Source organism: Salvelinus fontinalis, chromosome 15 (genome assembly GCF_029448725.1).
Source record: "Salvelinus fontinalis isolate EN_2023a chromosome 15, ASM2944872v1, whole genome shotgun sequence".
In the NCBI taxonomy this organism is placed as follows: Eukaryota; Metazoa; Chordata; class Actinopteri; order Salmoniformes; family Salmonidae; genus Salvelinus; species Salvelinus fontinalis.
The window spans coordinates 12,110,850-12,136,691 of NC_074679.1; the positions used below are offsets into that span (position 1 = coordinate 12,110,850).

The 25,842-nt window shown below is 41.0% G+C and overlaps 3 protein-coding genes across 3 annotated transcripts; all 3 read left to right on the top strand.

Moving 5' to 3' along the window:
• The first annotated feature begins 285 nt into the window (after positions 1-285).
• On the top strand, positions 286-1,712 carry LOC129811419 (5-hydroxytryptamine receptor 1E-like). Its single transcript, XM_055862708.1, has one exon. It carries the CDS (start codon positions 494-496, stop codon positions 1,586-1,588), a length of 1,095 nt encoding a protein of 364 aa, XP_055718683.1. The 5' UTR covers positions 286-493; the 3' UTR covers positions 1,589-1,712.
• A 3,284-nt stretch (positions 1,713-4,996) lies between these two features.
• On the top strand, positions 4,997-6,504 carry LOC129811420 (glycoprotein hormones alpha chain 1). Its single transcript, XM_055862709.1, has 4 exons — positions 4,997-5,089; positions 5,217-5,329; positions 5,570-5,757; positions 5,970-6,504. The coding sequence occupies exons 2-4, from the start codon at positions 5,236-5,238 to the stop codon at positions 6,042-6,044; spliced, it is 357 nt and encodes a 118-aa protein (XP_055718684.1). The 5' UTR covers positions 4,997-5,089; positions 5,217-5,235; the 3' UTR covers positions 6,045-6,504.
• A 6,957-nt stretch (positions 6,505-13,461) lies between these two features.
• On the top strand, positions 13,462-25,784 carry LOC129811421 (zinc finger protein 292-like). The gene is made up of 8 exons (XM_055862711.1): positions 13,462-13,771; positions 16,847-17,001; positions 17,318-17,396; positions 17,634-17,769; positions 17,901-18,103; positions 18,477-18,613; positions 18,955-19,096; positions 19,198-25,784. Exons 1-8 carry the CDS (start codon positions 13,622-13,624, stop codon positions 25,330-25,332), a joined length of 7,137 nt encoding a protein of 2,378 aa, XP_055718686.1. The 5' UTR covers positions 13,462-13,621; the 3' UTR covers positions 25,333-25,784.
• The last annotated feature ends 58 nt before the right edge of the window (positions 25,785-25,842 follow it).

The window sequence follows — 25,842 nt, forward strand, 5'->3', positions numbered from 1 at the left end:
CCTGTGCTCCTAAATTGAATTTAGGGGCAAAAGGATTACATTCAGGATTACATTTAGAGCTTCATGCTGAGTATTGACTTGATATTGATGTCATGGGGCTGCAATGACACAGTTAGAATACTATGCTGAGCGTAACAGCCTCCAATATGACCGTGAATCACTGATTCCCTGATCACTTCTGCCACCGTGTGGAGAAGTTATCTACTCATCGAGAAAATTTGTCATTTTGAATACAAATAACGAAAACCTGTATCATGTTATAATATTCTCTAATCAATGTTTTGTCACACAAAAATAATAAACCAGAAATTATGTTTTTTTTCCCCCTTCGCAGTGGCTCCAAATATAAGGGAAAGCACAGTAGGGGTAGCATGGTAGGGAAAGTATGGTAGTAAGAGAGAGAAAAGGATCTGGATTAGGGACACAGACAACTGTAATGGAGAACGAGGAGTATGGTAGATAGTTCTGGAGCCTAAGAGTTTAAATAAACTGCATGTCAGGACCAGAAGGCTCCTTCAAAATGGAACCAGAGACTGATATGGTGTTGGTAGTGATCTTTCTCAGCATTGTGACCCTGATCACTGCCTTAATGAACAGTGCAGTCATATTGACGATCATTAACACAAAAAAACTCCACCTGCCCGCCAACTACCTGATCTGCTCTCTGGCTGTCACTGACTTCCTGGTGGCCATCTTGGTGATGCCCCTTAGCGTCCTCTACATCGCCACAAAGAAGTGGCTGCTGGGATGTGTCGTCTGTGAGGCATGGCTGAGCGTGGACATGACCTGCTGCACCTGCTCCATCCTGCATCTGTGTGCCATCGCACTGGACCGCCACTGGGCCATCACCAACGCCCTGGAGTACGCCTGCAAGAGAACCCCGTGCCACGTCGCCATCATGGTTACCATCGCGTGGACCATCTCTGTCCTCATTTCAGTGCCGCCTCTGTTACGGAGGCACAGCGGGGATGACAACTTCGGCAATTACACCAAGTGTCTCATCGAGCATGACCACATCGGCTACACCATCTACTCCACCTTTGGGGCCTTCTACATCCCAATGGCCATCATCCTCATCCTCTACTACCGGATCTTCATCGCAGCCCGGACCTTGTACCAGAAACGGAGCTCCTCGGGAGCCCACTGTAAGAGGAGAGCCAGCAGCCACAACTGCCTCAGTAGCTGCCGTGTCACACCAACGTCTCTCTGTGCGTCTGAGCAGTCTGCCTCGGACCCCGTGCTAAACACAGAGCTAAATATACTCAATGGCCCCAACCTGCATAAGTCAGACAGTGGGGGACCGGGGGGGACCTGTGATGAGAGGACCCAGATCTGTGCCTCCAGAGAGAGGAAGGCTGCCCGCACACTGGGCCTCATCCTGGGGGCTTTTATCCTATGCTGGCTGCCTTTCTTTGTTAAGGAGTTACTGGTGGGCCTCCGGGTGTTTCATGCATCAGCACAGGTGTCAGACTTTCTCACGTGGCTGGGATACGTTAACTCACTCATCAACCCCCTGCTCTACACTAGCTTCAATGAGGACTTCAAGCAGGCCTTTAAGAAACTGCTCCGATGTAAAGAGTGCAAATAGGACTGCTTTCTTGGATATGTCTGGGCTGATTGTTGATTGGCTGTAAACAATATATTAAAGAAGCCATATGTTTTTATACATGAAGAATAAATTTTCTTTTGGAATAAAAGCTGGTTTCATTCTAACTGAGATAATTGTATTGTTCCTTTATCCAGAAGAGTTCTAAACAGATAATTTACAACAAGTACATACAGTACATTTAGTTGACAATATGTTAATAAAAACATAAGTAATAAAATACTAAAAGCAATTAGTCTTAATGCTTTACAGTAGCTTATAGAATTAACATTTTGAACCCAATAATACAATTACTGAGTGGAGTACAGTTATGACTCATGACATTGTTGCTGAGCTAAAAAGAGCCTTTAATGCTCAGAGATTTCATGTGCCATCCTCCATGCTTATTGAGTTACATCTGCCAGCGCCTAGTGTCCAACGCAACCAAGGCTGGGAGACTTAAAAACACAGGTAAACGGAAAGATGAAGAGATACTACCGCAACTTAAAGGGGCAATCTGCAATTTAAACAATAACAAAGGCTCACCCCACCACTGTTTCAGTAAACAGCTAAAGCTAAAGGATGGTGCTGGAGAAATGTAACCACTCAAATTCATAAACAGCAACAGATGCAAAGACTGACCATACATGATAAACATGATAGTTTTATCTATGTTTTTAGGCCATAAAGTGTTTGTTTACAATTACAGTGTTAACAAACAATGGAGTATAACAAGCTTATATTTTGGGTTCTGAGTGGGTACGAAAAGTTGAGCTAAGCTCATGAGGCATGTATAAGTTAGTCTTCAAGAATCAATGGGTATATATAATTAATTTAAAAGTCCACAATTATTTTAGCAATCACAGATTGCTCCTTTGATATACATCCTTGACATTTCCAACGTTCAGAGGTGGATAGATTGATATATTCCTGATTGTTCTTCAAGCATTCATGCATTGTCATCACCTATTGTAATTACAGTTGAAGTCGGAAGTTTACATACACTTAGTTTCTCAACCACTCCACAAATTTCTTGTTAACAAACTATAGTTTTGGCAAGTTGGTTAGGACACCTACTTTGTGCATGACACAAGTAATTTTTCCAACGATTGTTCACAGACAGATTATTTCACTGTATCACAATTCCAGTGGGTCAGAAGTTTACATACACTAAGTTGACTGTGCCTTTCAACAGCTTGGAAAATTCCAGAAAATGATGTCATGGCTTTAGAAGCTTCTGATAGGCTAATTGACATCATTTGAGTCAAGTGCAGGTGTACCTGTGGATGTATTTCAAGGCCTACCTTCAAACTCAGCGCCTCTTTGCTTGGCATCATGGGAAAATCAAAAGAAATCAGCCAAGAACTCAGAAAAAAATTGTAGACCTCCACAAGTCTGGTTCATCCTTGGGAGCAATTTCCAAATGCCTGAAGGTACCACGTTCATCTGTACAAACAATACTACGCAAGTATAAACACCATGGGACCACACAGCCGTCATACCGCTCAGGAAGGAGACACGTTCTGTCTCCTAGAGATGAACGTACTTTTGTGAGAAAAGTGCAAATCAATCCCAGAACAACAGCAAAGGACCGTGTGAAGATGCTGGAGGAAACGGGTACAAAAGTATCTATATAAACAGTAAAACAAGTCCTATATCGACATAACCTGAAAGGCCGCTCAGCAAGGAAGATGCCACTGCTCCAAAACCGCCATAAAATATCCAGACTACGATTTGCAACTGCACATGGGGACAAAGATCGTACGTTTTGGAGAACTGTCCTATGGTCTGATTAAACAAAAATAGAACTGTTTGGCCATAATGACCATTGTTATGTTTGGAGGAAAAAGGGGGAGGCTTGCAAGCCGAAGAACACCTTCCCAACCGTGAAGCACAGGAGTGGCAGCATCATGTTGTGGGGGTGCTATGCTGCAGGAGGGGCTGGTGCACTTCACAACATAGATGGCATCATGAGGAAGGGAAATTATGTGGATATATTGAAGCAACATCTCAAGACATCAGTCAGGAAGTTAAAGCTTGGTCGCAAATGGGTCTTCCAAATGGACAATGACCCCAAGCATACTTCCAAAGTTGTGGCAAAATGGCTTAAGGACAACAAAGTCAAGGTATTGGAGTGGCCATCACAAAGACCTGACCTCAATCCCATAGAAAATTTGTGGACAGAACTGAAAAAGCGTGTGTGAGCAAGGAGGCCTTACAAACCTGACTCAGTTACACCAGCTCTGTCAGGAGGAATGGGCCAAATTTCACCCAACTTATTGTGGGAAGGTTGTGGAAGGCTACCCGAAAGTTTGACCCAAGTTAAACAATTTAAAGGCAATGCTACCAAATACTAATTGAGGGTATGTAAACTTCTGACTCACTGGGAATGTGATGAAAGAAATAAAAGCTGAAATAAATAATTCTCTCTAATATTATTCTGACATTTCACATTCTTAAAATAAAATGGTGATCCTAACTGACCTAAAACAGGGAATATTTACTAGGATTAAATGTCAGGAATTGTGAAAAATGTTGTTTAAATTTATTTGGCTAAGGTGTATGTAAACTTCCGACTTCAACTGTACCTATTTGGAAGGAAATGAAAGGTTTGTTGTTGACAAGTCAACCTGGGACAATTTGGAAGAATTACATGCATTTAGCTTTGCTTTACGTTGCCTTGAATTGAGTTCATAGAAAGTTCTAAGCAGTAACCACAATATAACCTTTATGTAGAGCACAGATGCATTAGCATACATCTAATTTAATTGAGGATACACTGAACTATATGATTCTTCGCTGAATAATTAATGTAATTACATGAATATAAGCATGTAACAATAAACTGAGTTTCTGATGTAAATATCTATTTGGCTCTCTGGGAGGGTAAAATTATTTCACATACAGTATTCATTGCTTGCACACATGTTAGCACTGCCGCAGAGGATTATAGATCAGGGCCAGGGTCTAGCCCTCATGGTTTATTTTAGAAACCCTGTTTATTCCATGAGAAATCTTTCACTTTTGTGTGTACATATTTACACATTTTTAGGGTTATAATCCAGCATCGAAAGATTAATCAGATATTCAAAGTATTAAAAATGACCTTAGATGTAATGATTTACAAAGCAAAAGACCATGAACATAAGGTGAACATAAGGTAAACTAATGAACCAATGATCCCGCCTCGCCCCCAATTGCATAACAACAGTTACCTAGTAACATCCCATCTGTTTAAGGGATTAGAAGCTCCCATCCATAGTCAGGATGGAAGTTTGTTCTGTCTTGTCTTTCGACGGCAGTGCAGTTTCTTTTTTCATTTCAAGGATTATGAGGCATGTAGCTAAGTGGACAATGACTCGCACAAAGAGATCACTGATAAGGTTGGAGGGGTTTACCTAATCCCAGTTGAGCACATGGACAGCAGTATAAAAGTTCATGCTGGGAGCAGTAGGCTCTTCACTGAGCACTGAACAGGCTTCCACCAAGAGACACATACAACAGGTAATGCTTTTCCCATTCAGTATGTTGTGTTTCCAATGTATATTTTACAGTTTTTTTGTGTTTATCAGTTATTAACTTCTGATATTAATATGTTGGTTTTGAATGATTTGTTAATTTTTCTTGTCAGATAATTGCCACCCGCCACTATGATGTACTTGTTGAAATCAATTGGAGTATCCCTCATCCTGTCCATACTTCTGTACATGGCAGATTCTTATCCAAACAGTGACATGACAAACGGTAAACTTTACGTTACATTACTATGAAAGTACTGTTTTTGTCCAAATGACAAGTGAGTTGTTCTTGGATTTGGCCTACTGTTGTCATTAGAGAATATAAATCGGGACATAACCTCCTTTTTGCCAAAGTGTGTGTTTACAGGGATGAGAGACACACATTGGCGGTACAAGGTGCATAAAGTTTACAGATCAGATTGTTCATTCGATTTTCAATTAATTTATGTCTTCACTATCTTCACAGTGGGCTGTGAGGAATGCAAACTGAAGGAGAACAAAGTATTCTCAAACCCGGGCGCCCCTGTCTACCAGTGTACAGGCTGCTGCTTTTCCAGAGCTTATCCAACCCCACTGCAGTCTAAGAAAACCATGTTGGTCCCAAAGAACATCACCTCTGAAGCCACATGCTGCGTTGCAAAAGAAGGGAAAAGGGTAAGACAATATATTTAGCTAATTAAGTGTAGGAGTTGGAATTGATATCCTCAGCTCCAGAAAGTTTGATCATCTGACATGACGACATTCCTAGTGTCATGCACATAACGTGTAAATGTAACATTTATAAAGAACTAGAATGAACCCGAATGTGGTTTTTCAAACCATCTCTCTTTCTCTTGATTCTTCTTCTCCTTCTCCTCCTCTCTCAGGTGGTGGTGGACAACATCAAGCTGACGAACCACACAGAGTGTTGGTGCAACACCTGTTATCACCATAAGTCATAAACTGTCTGTGAGGCCAGAAATATCCTTATCGCAGAAGTTAAAGCTTAGCAACAGATACTAGGCGTTTTGCACAACTTATTCCTTAAGTGTTTTAAGAGAAATCACATATTAAGAGATCATTGGCTGCTCTTAAACAAGCAGCCCAAATCTGATATTTTTTCCATTAATTGGTCTTTTGACCAAACACGTCAACTCTTTTCACATCAGATATTTTTCCAGAGTTGATCTGATTAATCAAAAGACCAATTAGTGAAAAAAATATCAGAATTGGGCTGCCTGCCTAAACCCAGCCAATGTCATCCACAAAAGGTGATAGTCTGCTGAGAATATTTATAGTGCTCTTAATATATTACTGTCACAATTATGAAGTTGTATTCCTGTAGCTTACTGTGTTGATCAAATGTAGACTTTACTATATGAATTGAATACTGATTAAAATGTTTTTCAGTATTTTACCACATGTTGTGCCCTCTGCTTCTTTTTTTGAGCAACTGATGCCCTGAAGTAAAACCAATGTTTATAGGTTTACGAAAAATAAATAAAAATTGTTTCTCTCCCAAGCCACTCAGGATTTTATCTTCACACAGCTGCCTCAGGTAGGCTTAGAAGGCTGTGTTACACAGGCAGCCCAATTCTGATATTATTTTTTATTATTCATTTGTCTTTTGACCAATCAGATCAGCCCTGAAAAAGATATGATGTGAAAAGGTCTGATGTGATTGGTCAAAAGATAAATTAGTGGGGGGAAAAAATAACAGAATTCGACTTTAACTGCTGTCTGTTCTTCTTCTGTGGCTTAACCCAACAAGAGAAGGTCACAAGTGTTTCCTTAAAAGCTGTATGGGTTTAAACACCTTCTATTGTACAGAAACTGAATAGCTTAATCAATTGATAGAGACAGAATTAGATTACTTCGCAAGCAAAGTACATTTTTTGTCTCCTCAGCTATGAAAGGTTGTAGCTCAGCTTTTGAATGTCAAAGAAACTAAACAATCATATCCTTGTTTGTAGCATAAAGCATAGTGGATCAAAGCGCTGTTATAGGTCCCTTTATATAATCAGATCCGTTTAATTTACTTCAAAATCTTAAGCTAACAAGGGGTGAGTCTGTGTATTTTTGCCATTTTCTTTAATAAAATGTAGGCCAATGGCATACCATCTCATACCCCCTCAATTCGAGTCTTGGTTTTAATTTAACAGCCCTGACACAGAGGTAGGCTATTTAAAGAGTGCATGGTGGGTGGAGGAATTGACCGCCAAATTTATGGATATAACAGCCTATAGCCTAATTTTGTCTGTCAAACAGGTAGGCCTACCTCTTATTTCTTAAATAGGAAGAGAATGGCTCCAACACAAAGACCTCTTTTTGTTAGTAAAAACTAATTAAAATGGAGATGATTGAAATGAATAATGCCTACTGGAATTTGACACGTTTCAGCAGCATGAACTGGCCATTTCTGATCGATTTTACGGCGGCTCCTGCTTCAAGATTGACCACCACCAGTGGCATACCGTCATTCAGGGACGGTGGGGCAAAGCCCCACCTGTTGTGAGCCCCACATTTTTAGCAATTGTTTTTACAAAAAAAATAAAAATACTTTTTTTAAAATGGGGGGGGGGGGGGGGGGGGGGGGGGGGGGGCTCTGGCCCACCTTCCCTGAATGACAGTCTGCCATTGGTGGTGGTCAATCTTGAAGCAGGAGCCGCAGCAAAATCAATTAGAAATGGGCAGTTCATGGTGCTGAAACTTGCCTGTTTTGCATGTTATTTTGACACGAATAAGTGCCACATATCAGTCGATTGGCCACAGATAAAATGACGTCAAATCACATTATATCTTTAGTAGCTTTCAAAATCTTAGCTAGCGGTCATCATCACGAATCAAGTCGACAATCTACTGGCAAATCCCTTTTAATCCTTGTCATATGAAGAGAAATAATGAAGAGAAATTATAGATAAAACATATGCTCATCGGCCATTGGACATAAATATTACACAACAAGTTGGAAATCTCAAATTCAACAATGAGTGGTTTGGAAGGGATCAGTGGCCAACTGCAAGCATTGCAAAGCTATCATTAGCCTGCTATTTAGTGGAGTGGCTGTGTGGTCCCAAATCTTAGATTAAGGATCTGTTTTCCTAGTTTGAAATGATAAACATTCAACATTGGCCATGCTGTCACTGAAGCATGATTTGTGCTGTGCTCAAAACAACTGTTAACTCGGAAATGCAAAATCTGACTTTAGTGAGTTCAAGACATCTTGGAACTTAGGAAAAACGAGCTACGACTGGGAAAATAGGTTTTGAACTTTCATCCAACTCGGATTGTAAATCAGGAACTCGGGCCTCTTTCTCAAGCTACGACCTGAAGATCCCTGACGTCATCATGATCCAACCTTTTTTTCCCTGAGTTCCCAGTTGTCTTGAAAGCACCATAAATCCAGAGAATGACAGACTTTGATGACAAAATTTTCCCACAAAGGACCGCCACGCCACCTGCTGCTGCATTAATGACGTAATATGCATACTGTTGCTAAGAAAGTAATATTAAGTGTAGTAAGCTGTTAGCAGCCCATGTGCCTCACCCTAATAATTGGGTCTATTTTCACCTCAGAACCTACTGTTCTGACTTTTTTATTTAACTAGGCAAGTCAGTTAAGAACAAATTATTATTTATAATGACAGCCTAACAGGGAACAGTAGGTTAACTTGTTCAGGGGCAGAACAACATATTTTTTTTTACCTTGACAGCTCAGGGATTCGATCCAGCAACCTTTCATTTACTGGTCCAACACTCTAACCACTAGGCTACCTGCTGCCCCAAACTTGGTGGTGCACATGTAGCCTGTAACCTGCTTTTGAGAAACGTAATCATTGAATATTGTAAGAGCTTTCATTGTCTGCTTATATGCCGCCCTTTATTTATCCTACGTCCGTCCTAGCTCGCTCATTAATGTCTTAATAGAAATTACAGATAGCCTCTTATACGCTTGTCGTCCCCTTATGCCAGGACTGGGCAATTATTTTCTATGGAGAGCCACATTAGAATATATATTTGCCTTCGCGGGCCAGAATAATATTACAGGATTATACATCATGTGTATGACTGTGTTGACAGATATATATACTGTAAATCACATCCAGATATGCTACTTAATTTCACTTTTTTAACATGGCAAGAAATGAACCACATCCATGTTCTCCTTTTGGTAGGTATTTTCATTAAACATTCAATGAACTAAACGGAGGGAAAATTACACTGTGCATTCAGCACCACGGACAGAACTCTTGTTTTAACGGGTATGCACAAAAACCCAAGAAAGAGAGAGAGCTCAACATCACATTTAATCTACCCCATCAGTGTGAGGAGTGAATTCTCTGATGGGCATTGACTAGAGCAGTGAAGTCAGGTAAGGTTTCTGGGGACACTATGCGCAGGAAATCTGAGAGGTGAGTCAGTAAGAGATGATCTGTGCCTTGACTTGTTATATTTCATCACTGAAAATGTCTGTTCACATACATAGGTTGACCCAAACAGTACAGACATCTTCTGAGCATGACTCCTAATCTTTGGAAAGTATTGTTCATCGAGAGATGCATAGAACCTCGTCAGTGACATTGTTTTGAATAGTTCTCCAATCACTGCATCAAACTGAAGATCAATAATCTCAATTTGCAGGTCAGTGGGAGTGTTATCCACATTGAAGGTGAAAGGAGAGGAAACCAACAGTGTGTAATTTTCCAACACTTTGAAATCCTCAAAACGACAAGAAAACTCACCGTTCAAAGGACACAGCAGCGATGAATACTTCTCCCACTGGTCATCTGATAGGGAACAGACTAGTAGTGTGGGAAGGAAGTTGGGTGAGATTGTTGGCTTGTACTTGGCGGGTCAGGAGGAGTAATTTTGCCTTGAAGGCTTTGACAAGGCTGTACATCTGATGTGCAAAAAGGCCCTTCCCTTGTAGTTTGTAATTCAGTTCATTCATGAAGGCCATGATGTCCACGGTGAAGGCAAAATCAGCCAATCATTCTTTATCTTGCAGTTGAGGGAAATCCACATATTTTCCTTTCATTTGCAAAAACTCAGCAATCTCCGACTTCAGGTCCCACACCCTTTGAAGTACCTTCCCCAAACTCAGCCATCTCACCACGTGTGGTAGGGAGATCTGCATGACCCGACTCTGTCTCTTCCAACAGTGAGACAAACTGCCTGTGGTTTAGTTATTTTGCTCTTCTGAAGTTTACCACTTTAGTGACTGTATCCACAATATGGTTCATTTTCAGAACACATTAACAGAGCACCTCCTGGTGAATAATGCAATGCAGGAAAATAATTTTCTTATCTGGGTTCAGCTCAGCTACTTGATCTTGTATCCTTTTCAAAAGGCCAACGTTTTTTACTGTCAAGTTTGGGCACCCATCAGTGGTCACACTTGATAACTTTTCAAAACTCAGTACCAGCTTTACCACACACTTATTAACCTCCTCCAATAAATCTTTCCAATGTGGTTGTGCTCTTCATTGACCGCACTGAAGCTCCTCTCTAATTTCAAAGTCTGCGGTTATGTCTCGTCAGAATATCAACAACTGTGCCGTTTCACGGGTATCACTGCTCTCATCCAGGGCCAAGGAGAAATGGGTGAAATCCTTTACCTTGTCTCTCAATTGCTGTTCCATATTCTCTGCGATGTCCCCAACATGCCGTGTCACTGTTCGTCTTGACAGGGAACATTTTTCAAACAGCTCTTTCTTGTCGGGGCAAAGTATTGCTGCAGAGTCAATTAAACATGATTTAATGAATTCGCCCTCTCAGCGAATAGCTTGCTATGTTTAGACATTTTGTGGTACATAGCTAGCTCTCACAATTCCGTTGTTTGCTGAATGCAGTTTTGTGAAAAGTCCTTGCTGCTTTTGCAACTGAGAAAGCAACTCTTTCGATGCACTTGCCCTCTGCTCAGAAGACATATTCCTATATTTCTCTGCATGCTTCGTCTGTAAATATCTTCGTCTGGAAATGTCTGGACAAGTTGTAGTCTTTCAAGACAGCGATGCTCTCTTTGCACACTAAGCACACAGCTTTCCCTGATACCTTAATAAATAAATATTTCGATGTTCACTCTTGCTGGAACACCCTACATTCATTGTCTACTTTCCTTTTCTTTAAAATCTTCGAAAAACATTTTTTTGCGCAATTTCGAGCTAGCTACTATTTATAACTGTGACTGTGTCAGCCTGTCAGTCACTATCTGTCCTCGTGCAGTTGTTATTTATACGTGCCTTCAAAATAAATGTCCCCCAGGCGGTGGGAGTTAAATCATTGCATAAAGGCGAGTATTCATTGGGCTTTTAATTTAAATAACAAATACATTTTTCTAAAATTTTCAATCTCAAATTCCTTATATGATCTGAGCATAATTCCACAGGCCGCATTGAGACAAATCGCGGGCCGCGTATCGACCCCGGACCGGCCTTTGCCCAGGCCTGCCTTATGCCATAGTTTGTACATCTCAATTGTCAGTAGAAACCACATTTGTTTAAGCAAGTCAGCCATCTCAGCTATGTTTTTTTGAAAGGTAGTAAATGAGACTGAATGAACTGTTTCGCTGCCAGACAAGGCTCGGCTGATAGCCAGGTGTAGCAGTGGGAAGGTGTTGGGACTGCTGTTGGGACAGCTCTATGTAGGCCCTAACAGTTTGTGGGCACCGTTTGTCACCGTTATAGTGTAATTAATGTATTGTTTAGTGTTGTGTTGTGTGTAGTGGCTTTGCTGGCATGCATCTAACATATATATATATTGTAGCGACCCGCACAGACAGCTGTGTGTTATGTGTTAGGCTAGTAGATGGTTGTGTTGTACCTACCAGTACCCAGTGTTCGCGGGGTCCGACATGTTAATCAACCTGCTATCTGCCAATCACGGGAATGCCTGGAATGTTCTGATGCCGGGCATCCTGGCGGTTGGCGGAGTGGCGTGGAGGGGGGTTGTCCAGAGGGATGGAGCATTGGAAGTTAAGACCAGGTTTAGCCTTTGTTCTCTCTCTTTTACGTCTGGGCTTCACAAGATAAGGTCACGATTGGCTTGTGGGTTATCTTTCATTTATTTGGCGTGGGCTACAGCCAAACAGTAGCCTGTGTAAAGTTGGTCTAATAAACCGTCCATTCGTAAACTCAATCCTCTGTCTGGACAGTTGTTCTTTTATGATCTAGTCAGGTCATTACAATATTTTTTGCCTCACCAAGAATTACATGCTAAAATTGCAACTGACCACCACAATTACAGTTACTTGAATCTGGCTTATTGTGAGGTAAATAACTGATAAATACATCATAGGCAATACACATATTGTTTTTAATAAAATAAATTGTAGTAGTAGCAAGCTATCAAAGTTGACATCCAGTCTTCAGCAGCATACCACCCTGCATCCCACTGCTAGCTTGCTTCTAAAGCTAAGCAGAGTTGGTCCTGGTCAGTCCCTGGATGGGAGACCAGATGCTGTTGGAAGTGGTGTTGGAGGGATGGTAAAGAAGCACTCTTTCATCTAGACTAAAGAAATATCCCAACACCCTAGGGCAGTGATTGGGGATATTGCCCTGTGTAGGCAGCTGTCTTTTGGATGGGATGATAAACGGGTGTCCTGACTCTCTGTGGTCACTAAAGATCCCATGGCATTTATTGTAAGAGTTAACCCGTGTCCTGGCTAAATTCCCAGTCTGGCCTTCATGGCCAGCTAACCATCCCCAGTTTACAAGTAGCTCATTCATCCTCCTGTAACTATTCCCCAGGTTGTTGCTGTTAATGAGAATGTGTTCTCAGTCAATTTACCTGGTAAAATAAGTGTTATATAAAAAATTGCTTCATGCTCTCCTCAAATTTAACAGAATATAGGCTATTTTGGGTATTAGGCCGAATCAACAACAAACAATTCTGAAGAAGCATTTGAACTGCCACCGTAGACTACACAGCCAATGGTTAGGCAGAATACAACGTTTTTGATCAGCAAGAGCAGAGCAGGCAGGGGCTCAGGGTTGGAACATCCATTGCAGTGTGTAATGCAGCACAGTTGTATTTACCAGCCTCTATCTTGGAAATATAACTTTTCACTGTGCTTCTCCAAGCATGCACTTCGTAGCTTTTGGCTATGAATCACTTGATTGAGACCACACCAATCAATAGCCTGTAGGCGCAATTGATATTGCGGCCCAGTGCAGAATCAGAGGGGCAGCACCAGGCACACATCCATAAATAGCCTAATAAGCAACTCATTGTAAAACACTGAGAAAAATCGACATTTCATCAATTACAAATGACATGACCCTCCCTTGGACTAGATTTAAAAAATAATAATACTAAACCCTCCCCTTGACTGAAAAGGAAAAAGTATGACCCTCCCCCCATTTCCCTAACGGTAACCATTCGGTAAATTTCGATCCATCTCTTAGGGTTGGCGAAAAGTCACTTCGAAGTGGCGTGTTTTTAGGCAGTCCCTCGTCTCTCCCTTCCCCCCTTTGCGTGTGCGTGTGCGATTCTGGCAGCGTAACATCTGTGCGTACGCGGTCGTGATTGTGTTGTGAAGATGGCGGAGGGAGAGACAGAGAAGGAATATGCCACAAGAAAAGCTATCGAGCGGCTCCGAGAACGGTTCCAGGAATTGACTACAACACTTAAAGAAAGCCCAGAATCACCGTCGGACGCCTCTTTGCGTTTCTGCCAGGAATTCTGCCAGGTCCGCATGTTTTTCCAACTACCCATCCTAGCTAGTTTGCAGCCTTCCATCCAGCTTCCTGGCTGATGATGCGCGTGTACGTTAGCTACAACAATGTAGCTAGCTAGCTAGCTAGGTCGCGCTAGCCACATCAGAACAGATATATAAACACACACCATTACTCCCTGTTTTACCGTTTGATTATTGTAGTTAGTTAAATATATACGTTAGTTTTTCCCGATATGTAGTTTAATCTATTACTTTGGCATGATATCTTATCATCACTCATTTTCCCCTGCTAGTTGACGTTAGCTAGCTGCTAGATGAATGTTGGCTAGTTAGCTAGTTGATCAGGCTCCTTCATGCTGAGAAGAGCTAGCTTGGTTTTTGTGTGGATTTGCATTCAAATGCACCGGTGTTTTAGGTTTGCACGACACGAAACGTCTTTCATCCTTGTAAATGTGCATATTTAAACTAGAAATTAAGGCCAATTAACGTTTTTCCATTCGTCCATTGTGTTAGTGGATCAATATTGAGTGTGCCTGTAAAAGTCTAATGTATAGGCCTGGCCTACCAAATAGCTAGGTAGTATTTATTTTCATGCAACTCATAGGTTAACTACGTGTGTATGATTTTAATTGTTAGAAAAGCAATATTAATTCATCAGCCTGTCAGTGGGTAGGTTTATTCGGTTCTGTGTATTGTATGACAAACCTGCTGGGCCTAGTTTGAAACCCCTCCTGTGCGAAGTGATGAATTTCTTGATTTATTTTACCAGGTAAGTTGACTTCTTATTTACAGCAACGACCTGGGGAATAGTTACGGGGGGACGAATGAGCCAATTGGAAGCTGGGGATGATTATGTTAGTATGAGATTGGGCTTCATGCATCATCACTATCAGGTCAAATTTGGAGATAAAACTGCAATGGTGATTAATCATCTGACACAGATTAGTAACAATATACAACTAAGATAGCCTTGTACCATATGTTTTCTTACTAAGAAATTTTAGACAGTTGCAGAGAAAATACTTAGTCACTTCAAGATTGTTTGTTATCAAGTGTTTATTTTTTACATGTGTTGTGCAATGCATTGAAATACCATGTTAAGTTACATTTAGCCTACATTTAGCAATAGCCACACTTTGATGGCCTAGCTACAATTTGAAAGGACGGTTATATGTGAATGCTTCCATACAGCTGTTATAGGTAGTGTTAAGCAGGGTTTCCCAAACTCGGTCCAGGGTTCTCACCTGGGTGCACGTTTTAGGGTAAAAAACTATCACTACACAGCTGATTAAAATAACCAACTCATTGTCAAGCTTTGATTATTTGAATCAGTTGCATAGTGCTAGGGTGAAAACTAAAACGTGCAGCACCGAGTTGGTGAAACCCTGATGTTAAGCATAGTACAGAGAATTTTGGACCAAACGTGGCGATACTTTCTCAATTCCCGACATGGAAGACAATACATCTTCTAAAGTTCTATATTTTGTTTTAAATTTAGAAAATTATTAAATTAAATAGATTTTTTTGCTCCATGAAGTAATCCAACTGCAATGTGTATGCCGCCATCGTGTCTATTTCAAATCTTCTCACATTGATTGAGACAGGTGGGTGTCCACCCCGAAGTGCTTCATGTCATGATTACATTCGTCTGTCTCAATCAATGTGAGAAGATTTGAAATAGACATGATGGCGGCATACACATTACATTCATTTAATTTAATAACGGAGCCTCTTCTAAATTCAAATGAACCCACTGCAACTAGACATGGACGTTTAGAAGATGTGTTGTCTTCCAAGTCAGGAAGTTAGAAAGTATCGCCACGCAAAGGTTGGCCATTCTCTGTGCTATGCTTTACACTATCTACCTTGTAACAACTGTATGGAAGCGGTCACATATCGCCAACTTTTCAAAGAGTAGCTATAGAAGAGCCACACTCATTTGCGCAGAGATTAGGCTTCCCCTTGACTGGGAGAAGGGATGTCAGACAAGGAAAATATTGTCAGTACTTGTAGTATTCAAGCTTGTCTCACTCAACTGTGAATATTAGGCCTGCATCCTACATGGGTAGCCTACTCACTACTCTGTGTGGTTTAGCCTATTATAGGCTACTGCATGGCTTCCAATTGGCACTCACTATAGCCTTGATTCAGCAGCCCGACTTATAGAATTTAAAGCAGCGTCCCGTATACTGCTCGTCTGGCAGTGGTGGAAAAAGTACCCAATTGTCATACTTGAGTAAAAGTAAAGAAACCTTTAATAGAAAATGACTCAAGTAAAGGTCACCCAGTAAAATTTTACTTGAGTAAAAGTATTTGGTTTTAAATATACTTAAGTATATGTACATATACTATATATACTTAAGTATCAAAAGTAAAATTATTAATAATTTCATATTCCTTCTATTAAGCAAACCAGACTGCACCATTTTCTAGTTTTTTAAATTTATGGATAGCCAGGGGCACACTCCAACATTCAGACATCATTTACAAACAAAGCATGTGTGTTTAGTGAGTCCGCCAGATCAGAGGCACTAGGGATGACCAGGGATGTTCTGTTGCTAAGTGTGTGAATTGGACCATTTCCCTGTCCTGCTAAGCATTCAACATTTTATGAGTACTTTTGGGTGTCAAGGAAAACGTATGGAGTAAAAAGTACAATATTTTCTTAATGAATGTAGTCAAATATAAATAGTAAACTACAGATACCCCGCAAAAATAACATAAGTAGTACTTTAAAGTATTTTTTACTTACTTTACACCAGTGTCGTCTAGCTATGTTGGTTCATCTGACTTAAAAAAAATAAAAAATCACAGATATAAAGAGGTTATTAGCAGTCTAACAGTCTTCATTACATTGGTGATTGGCATAAATATTCCTACCAGGAGACTGCACTAGGATTTGTATTATTAGCTGTTCTCAATTTGATATTTTAATGGAATGTAGCGTAATTTACCTAGAAGGACTAATAATTAATGCAATTGTGCAATTACACTATTTGTATGGTAATTGTTAAGGAGTTAGTTAGTTGAAAAAATACATTAATTTAACAGCAGGCACTAATCAGCTTGCCATGCTTTTGTTTGCAGATCCTTGTGGAACATGCAGGTCGATGGAAGGCTGAGGAGGAGCCACTGCCTTTACTGGAGGTGTACACTGTGGCCATACTCAGTTATGCAAAGGCCATCACCTGTCTCTCCTCCGAATGTGAAAATGTGCCACTCGTACTTGAAAACCTAGGACTGTGAGTACTCAAAGATAAAACATCAATATCTGATTTATATGCATGAATGCTTCATGGAACCAGCTGTGCAGTTTTTCATATGGTACTAGGCCTATGTTGTTAAATGACAGTGAGCATTCCAGTTTGATTAGCGCTAGTGACCAATACAACTGTACCTTGCCCCACTAATTTGACAAGATAAATAAATTAGGCTTCCCGTATATGAGCTGCGGCAGAAGGGGGTAGTGCTTCTTTAATTTTAGTAATCTGCACACAACTGTAGCATCATTAGCATTAACCAAAACAAACTCATTGAATGACCCTGTTTTACTTGCAGGAGCTGTGTGGAGCTCCTGCTCTCATTGCCTGAGAGTGTCCCTGGTGCCTTATGGGAGGAGTTCCAATCCTGTGTCAAGGTTAGTCTCCAGTGCTGCTCTATTTTTCTTTTGCTCTTAGAACAGCAATGTTTGTAATGAGCCTATTATGCCAATTATCTTTTGAAAAATAATGACTAGGTGACCCAATCAAAGTAAAAATATATGATATGCACATATCACAAACCCCGTTTGACATAATTAGTTAATCTAGGCCTATGTTTTGAATAGTTGTTTTGTATAGCTCTAAAGTATTAAGTTATATGCTCTCCTTTACAGTCGGCACACAGCCTTCTGCAAGGACATGGGAACACACAGCTTCACATGCTATCAGCTATGGCACAGGAGCCTGGCGTGTGGACCAACACCACTCTGTGCAGCATTCTATCTAATGAGATACCTGAAATTGACAGAGGTTAGTTTCAGCCTACCTGTGTAGTTTTTTGTTGTAAGAACATTGTACACATGAGATGACTGATTTCTAAATGTTGTGGTGACTGCTCAGTAGTGTTATCTGTAATCGTGTTCCCTTTTTCTGCTCCCCAGTTCATGAGTTCCTGCAAATGGAAGGTCCCACACTCCTTAATATGCGAATAAAGCACCTTATCAAACAGAATCGAGCAGAGAAAGCTGCTGTCTTAGCGAAGATGTGCTCAGAGTATCCAGAGTACGAAGGAAAGGGGAACTTCAAGCAGACGTACCTTGTTTGCCTGTGTATGACAAAAACACAAGAACAGCTCATGCAAGAGGTGAGTGGATAGCATTTACATCAAGTCGTTTAACAGACTAGTGCCTTCAAAAAAGGGGGTTGAGCAAAGGCTTGTCTTTTTTATTTAAAAACAACAACATTTGAGTCATTTAGCAGACGTTCTTATCCAGAGCGACTTACAGTAGTGAGTGCATACAGTTTCGTGCTGGTCCCCAGTGGGAATCGAACCCGCAACCCTGGTGTTGCGAGCGCCATGCTCTACCAACTGAGCCAACCTGATGGAGATTTGATGAAGAAATGAAATGACGAACTCCAGTTGGATAATGATGAATGAAAATAACCCTGATGGAAAATCATCAACTGTGGGTGACCGTAGAATACCATAATTATGACACATGTTATCTCTGGGCCAGATCGTGCAGGTAGACTGTAAGGATGGATTGGAGATGATTTGTAACCTGGAGTCGGATGGGGATGAAAAAGGAGCCCTTTGTTTGTGCTCTGCATTCCTCGAGCGGCAGCTTCTCCAGGGAGATGTGTATTGTGCCTGGTGAGTACTGCCCTCTAATTTCCATTTTCCACTTGCTCTGTTTAATGTGGGTGTGACGTAATTTGTATTTAGTTATTTTTTCAGTGGGGGGGGGTTACAGGTACAATATACATTTCTCTAAATATTTTTCTTGCAATTATATGAAAGGTACATATACTAAGTATTGATCATTATGATCATATTACAGAGTTAGAAAAGTAATAATACATTTAGTATGTAAAGGAGATAAAAAGAAGTGAGCCAACCTCCTGATGGATGTCGTATGTTGACGACAAACTGTTGTCCCTTGTAAAGCCCTTCATGTGTGACAGACCAACGATGATATACTTTTCTTTTTACAGGGAGCTCACACTATTCTGGAGCAAGCTTTTAATGCGGGCAGAGTCTTCAGCTGATGCATTTCTTGGTCAATGCAGAAAGTTGGTCCTGCTTTCCAGGAGCGTCTGTCATATCCTCTTCCTCATCAAGGTTATCCAATCGGAGGTGAAATTCTTGAATGTGTAAAATTGTAAAGGTTACTGCTTGGATATACCATGTAGATATTTATATTCTCATGACTGACTTTGGCTTTATTTTTTTCTCAGGTTGGAGAAGTGGGACTGCCGGTGTGCATTGAAATGTGCATTCAAGCTCTACAAATGGCATCCAGTGACAACACGGACAGCAGGACCACCATCTGCAAAACTATTTCCTGCCTTTTGCCCACTGATTTTGAGGTGAAACGGGCATGCCAACTAACAGAGTTCCTCTTTCAGCCAACTGTGGACTCATATTATGCTGTTGAAGCACTCTATAATGAACCTGATGAAAAGCTTGAGGACGAGAATCTTCCAGTACCCAACTCACTACGCTGTGAGTTACTGTTGGCCTTGAAGACACAGTGGCCTTTTGATCCAGAGTTCTGGGACTGGAGAACCTTGAAGCGCAATTGTTTGGCATTGATGGGTGAGGAGGGATCCATTGTGTCATCTATCGACACTCTCAATGACGCAGATGAGGGACTTGAGGATGATGCAGCAGAAAAAGGTCCAGAATTCAAAGACCTTGAGGACTTTATTTTGAATACTACAAATGAATTGAATGAAATTGCAGATGAAAAAGAGAAAAATAGGGAAGCTAAGAAATTAAGGGAGAAAGGGTTTGTATCTGCAAGATTTAGGAATTGGCGAGCCTATATGCAGTATTGTGTTCTATGTGATAAAGAGTTCCTTGGCCACAGGATAGTCCGCCATGCACAGAAGCATTATAAAGATGGAGTCTACACCTGTCCAATTTGTGCTGACAGCTTTGACACTAAGGAGATTCTTGAGCCACATGTAGCATCCCACGTGAAGCAGTCTTGCAAAGAGCGACTTGCTGCTATGAAAGCAACAAGGAAATTGCCCAAGCCAACGCAATCTACCAGTAGTCATTGTAATAATTTTAAAGACGGAGCTGTGGTGAAGCTCGAGGCAGAGACCATTGTCAGTCCAAATGATGCTTATTCTTTGGATGGAAATTGCAACAGTGCTGAAACAGTCAAAGTCAGTCCTCCAAAGCCTGTACAAACTAAGGTCAGTCCTCAAAAGCCTGTACCAGCTAGATATGAAGCAGAATTTACTGAGGATTGTGTCTGCCCTGTTACATACTGTCAGAAGGTATTCAAGTTTTTTCGGAGTCTTGTAACGCATGTAAAAGCCCACAAAAATGACGAGGAAGCAACACGTTTTCTGGAGATACAACGACAGAAGGTTGTGTGTCAGTATTGCCGTCGGCAGTTTGTGAATGCCAGACATCTCAATGATCATTTGCAAATGCACTGTGGCGCTAAGCCATACTATTGCATACAGCTGAATTGCACAGCCAGCTTTCACTGCAATTCGGAACTTCTCATGCACAAAAAACAACACACTGACTTTAAGTCACAGTGTATGTTTCCTAATTGTGGAAGGATTTTCAACGAGGCCTACCTGTTGTATGATCATGAGGCACAACATTACCTTACATTCACTTGCAAAATAGCTAATTGTGGGAATATCTTCTATTCACAGTCCCAGCTAAATTTGCATCAGCAGAACCATGACACTAATGAAATGCCCGTCGCAAGTGAGAACAATCCTATACCTGAAATAGAACCTTCCACCCAGTGCTCCGCTAAGCAAGAGGAAACCTGCTCTGCCTCTGTCAATCTAGATCAGGAGACGGCACAGGATTATGTGACGGAAGAAGTGGTTAAATCAGGTTCGTCAACAGTTCCTGAGAACCCAAAAGGCCCAATGAAAATAAAACATTCAGTCGAGAGCATGTTGAGCAGTTCTGTTGTCAATCCCAGAAAGGAGTTTCGGAAGTGTTATGTTCCACTGATCAAAACTAAGCTGGGATTGGAGAATGCAAAACTATCTCCTGTCGTCCCACGCCAAGAAATGATAGCAAATCATGTGGATCCCCAATATCACTGTGGAACAAATCCTTTGAAAGTGTGCCCAAAAGAGGAGCAGAATAACGGACCAACTGAAGCTGTTCAGAAAGTGTTACCACAGGCCTTTCCTCCACCAGAAATTAAGAGTGAACCCCCATTTATTCTACATCCATATCAAAACACTCCTGCAATAACTGGTAGAGATGAGGATGAGTATAGTTGTCCACTTGAAGCATGTGACCGCAAATACAGTACCTCCAAAAGTCTCTCCCGACATGTAAAGAAAAACCATCCAGATATTTTTGAAGACTGGAAACTGGCTAAGAAGTACAAGAAAGTTGTCAAAATAACTTCGAGAAAGGTTCCATCAGTGAACAAGACTTCGCAGGACCCAGAGGACAAAACATTACTTCATCAAGCACCACTATGCAGAAATAGTGGATTACAGCAGTTTGAATATCCGGTGGCATGTTCAAATTTACCTGCAATTTGCCCCGTTTGGGAAACCCCCCCAAACCAGACTGGTCTAATGCAGTCCGAGATGGGTGACTCATGGACATCTACATTGAACGATTGCTATGCAGAGGTCTTCCATCTGAATGAATACCCCAATAAGAGCATAACTCCTTGGCAATCAGAACCGTATCAACTGTTAGAAAGGGGCAGAGAACATACACCAGCAAATATGCATGATAGTGCCATCCAACCCATTAAATCAGAGTCAAGTCTGATGAATCAGATGTCGGAATATGTGTCAAGCTCTCTTATGCTGGATAATGGAGGACAACACTATGGGATAACTAATTCTGGGGATAATGTTGATGTTTCCCTAATGGGAAAAAACTATTCCAGTATGTCTGCCCCAGAAAGTAACAATTTGTCAGCTGGAGGTTCCCATGCTTCATATGTTCCAAATGAATATGTCCTTAATTCAAGGGCATCAATAGACATTCCAAGCAATGCAGTGAGCCATGTTGGCCAAGTAGCACCAAGAAACACAGTGGAGATGACCAACATGGAGGACGTAACTCATCTTACATCACCCAATTATGAGAATCAGATGAGCAGCTCTGTAGATGAAATGCTTCTTAGTCCGCATGCTTCTATCCAAAAAGGTTTCTCGTACAATGAGGACACTCATGCAGAATCTGAAGCTATCCCTGCAGACGAGAAGATTGCTGATCATGATACACAGAAAGTAAAACGCTGCAGACTCAGCAAGAGAACGAAATGGCCTGCTATCATAAAGGATGGCAAAGTCATCTGCCGAAGATGCTTTAGAGAATTCTCAAGCACAAAGTCTCTCGGAGGTCATCTTTCAAAACGCTCCCAGTGCAAGCCATTAGTTGAAATGGACTTAACGGCTGATTTGCCTATGTCATTTCTCGACTTTCTCAATGACCCAAATGTTCCTGAAACTGGATCAATATACAACATACTAAATGGTGAATTCCCACAGGAAGTTGTTGGTAATCTCTCCACACCAAATCCTTCCAGTTTGTCACAAAAGGAAACCCAAAAACCACTGGATTCTCAATCATCAAACACCTTTCCTTCAGTTTCGGCCGGTAGACAATCCAAACTCAGCCCAAATAAAACAGTGTGGATAGAATTGAAAGAGTCAAAGAATTATGCTGGCAGTCAGCCGGATGGGGAGTCAAAAGGCAGTCTTGCTGAAAAAATGTCAAGTGCAACTTCCTTTGCGGCATGTCAAGATGACAAGGTTATAGAAATTCAAAATGCCCTACAAATGTTGGATTTAGTTGAAGCTGCACATGAGAAAAGTTTGCAGGAAAATTGTTCCTCAAAGTACAGTGGCAGCCAAAGCAATGCAATCTCAAGCTATAATGTCATGCAAAAAGATAATGTTCAAAGCACGACAACAAAAACGATTGTCAAGAAGGAAGACCAGATTCGTGACAATGGCCCCAAGCCGTTCAAGTGTGAAATGGATTATTGTGAATATGGGTTCATGACAAAAGAGGCATTATTCAGACACCTTGGTAGAGTTCATGATTACACCATTGAGATGATTGAGGAACTCAAGAAAACCCCAGTCAAATTCTCTCCATATCCTTGTTACATTTGCCCGAAAACATTTACCAGAACCACAGGCCTAAGAATTCATTATGAAAAAGTCCACCACCTGACGCAGGCAGAGATGAACAAGTTAAAGGTCGGAAATCGCAAAAAAAGGTCAAGCAATCCCAATATTGAAACCGAGGTAGAGAGTAGTCATGGAACTGAATCTTCAGTTGTGTCAACTTTCATCAAACAAGAGCCACTTGATATTGACACTGGCTGTCCAATTCAAAGCACAAATCAAGACGGTCATGCACAATCCTCTGAGATCATTACAGCTGGAGATGCAGTTCAAGAGGATTCCATGCATCAATTAACAGTTGAGAGAGTGCAATCACCACAAGATACCTTGGATGACTTGGACAAGTCATTTTATGAATTAGAATCACCATCAAAGACCAGATATACCAAGAATGAGACATTAATGACAGCCCCACAAATTAACCACACTCCAGTGTTGAAGCAAAAATTAGGTCAAGGTGACACTGCGGAAAGGCCAGAAGCACGTTCCGACGCCAGATCTTTTAGCCATGCAACAGAGGCGGCATCCAGTCAGGCTGTGAAACCCACACCAGAAAAAGCAAGTTGTTCAAAAAACACAATATCCAAAGATGAGGTTCATTTCCAAAGGAAAGAAAAAGTTCAGAAAAGGTTGGGGCTTCAACTTTGTGACGCTGACAATTCTTTCAGCCCATATAGGCCCTACCGTTGTGTTCATGAAGGATGCGCTGCAGCCTTTACCATCCAGCAAAATCTGATCCTTCACTCTAGGGCTATGCATCAGTCATCCCTTCCCCTGTCTTCAGGAGACCTTGATACCGAAAAGGCTGTCACTGGTGAACAAGCTGCTGAAGTTGAGAATAATGAAATCCGATGTCAAGTGAAAGACTGTTCAAGGATATTTCCAGGGATTACAACCTTGGTGCAGCATTACCTCTTGCTTCATAAATTCACCCGAGATAAAACCACTGCAATGATGTCCAGCCTCAATATAGGGACATTCCTGTGTGACCGGTCAGAATGTACACTCTCCTTCACCTCTGTGGAGAAATACATTGACCACATCAAAAACTTTCACAAGGAAATAAACATCTCTGAGAGAGGCAGTGTGGATCAGACTTTTAAGTGTGGGTATGATGGCTGTGACCGGGTCTACACTACAAAGTCAAACCTTCTTCGTCATGAGATGAAAAAGCATGATTTAATTTATATTCCCAGAACACAGCAACAGAGAACAACATGCGTCAAGCCCAACAATGGCAAAGAGAACATTGAAAACGCAGTCAAATTGAACAAGAAAAACACTAAGAAAGATGACGGATCGCTCGATGACTGGACTAACTTTGGAAAACCCTCTCTGAAATCTATGGATGAGGCATCTGCCATCTGCACCCAAAAAGTATCTTTGCAATATCCATGCATGATAAAAGGCTGCGACACAGTTGAACGGACTGAACGGAATATATTCAAACATTACACCACACATGGCCTCACCGAGAAATATATAGAGGATCAGAGAAGCCAGTTTATATTCTGTAAAAAGTACCCACGATCAAGAGTCAAAGATGCAAACAAATCCGAGGGTATGTCAACAGACTCCTCTGAGGAGACGGACGCTGACGAGTGTGAGCCTGAGACTTCAGAGACCAACTGTCAGAGGCAAGAAGTGTTGGATGATGATATTCAAGCAGAGGCTAAACTTTCAACTGATGAGATTTCCGAATCCCAGTATTTAACTTCAGAGGTCAAAAAGAGGGTTTGCCCCCGAAAATCAGAGCGGAGAGTATTAGCTTGTCCTGACAGAAGGTTGACTCTGAGAAATCGTCCGGCAGATAAAGTTCACCAGTTGACAGAGGCATTGGACCAGGGCTCCACTGCTTCTCAAGAGGAAGAAAGCAAGGGTGGTGTTGCACTGGACAGTTTCCTGAAGTTCCTGGATACTTCACCATCGACCCACACTCCCAAAAGAAAAATGAGTGGAGGTTCAAGGAGTGAGTTGCCATTAAAACGGCAGCGTACCCTTAAGCAGAAGACTGCTAATATTATGTCCGCAACACCTGATGAAGTTATTGGAGCCTGTCAAAACCTTGTAGACTTCAGAAATCCTCAAAATCTTCAATCCGTGAACAATGTGAAGATTGTAATGGACAAAACCTTTTCCGATGGTGCTGATCTTTTGCTAAAGCAACTTCAAGATATGCGACCCATGGTTATAATACAAAAGTGGCTTTATAGTTGATGGATTGCTCACAGCCTGATGCTTTTATTTTCGACTAACTCAGGATTAGAGAAGTAACATGCTGCAAACAGATCTGTTAATATTGTATCAGATATCCAATGGTAAACAGTTTTGACCATTAGACAATTGAAGATGGAGTATTTTCTACTTATGACATGTTATTGTTGATTTTAAGTTTGGATAATGTATGTTACTCATATAAGAACCAGGTAATCTGTAGGGGACATAGACTTTAGAACATGTTTGTATTTATTAGGCTTATAGTACTAAAATTGTTTTTTGCTAAATTGATAATTTTAAGGAAAAACAAAAGTTTTTATATATCCCTATGGGATTTTATTTTTTGTTTGTATTTATTTTATTTTTAAACACTATCTGTAATATTTACATGTCTTCCACAAAGTGTTCAATAAAATGTAACTGTTTGCTTTTATAAAAGTTGATGTACAGAACTTTGTTTTGCAAGTTTATTTATTTACATTCATTCATTATTATAAAGCAACTCTGTGG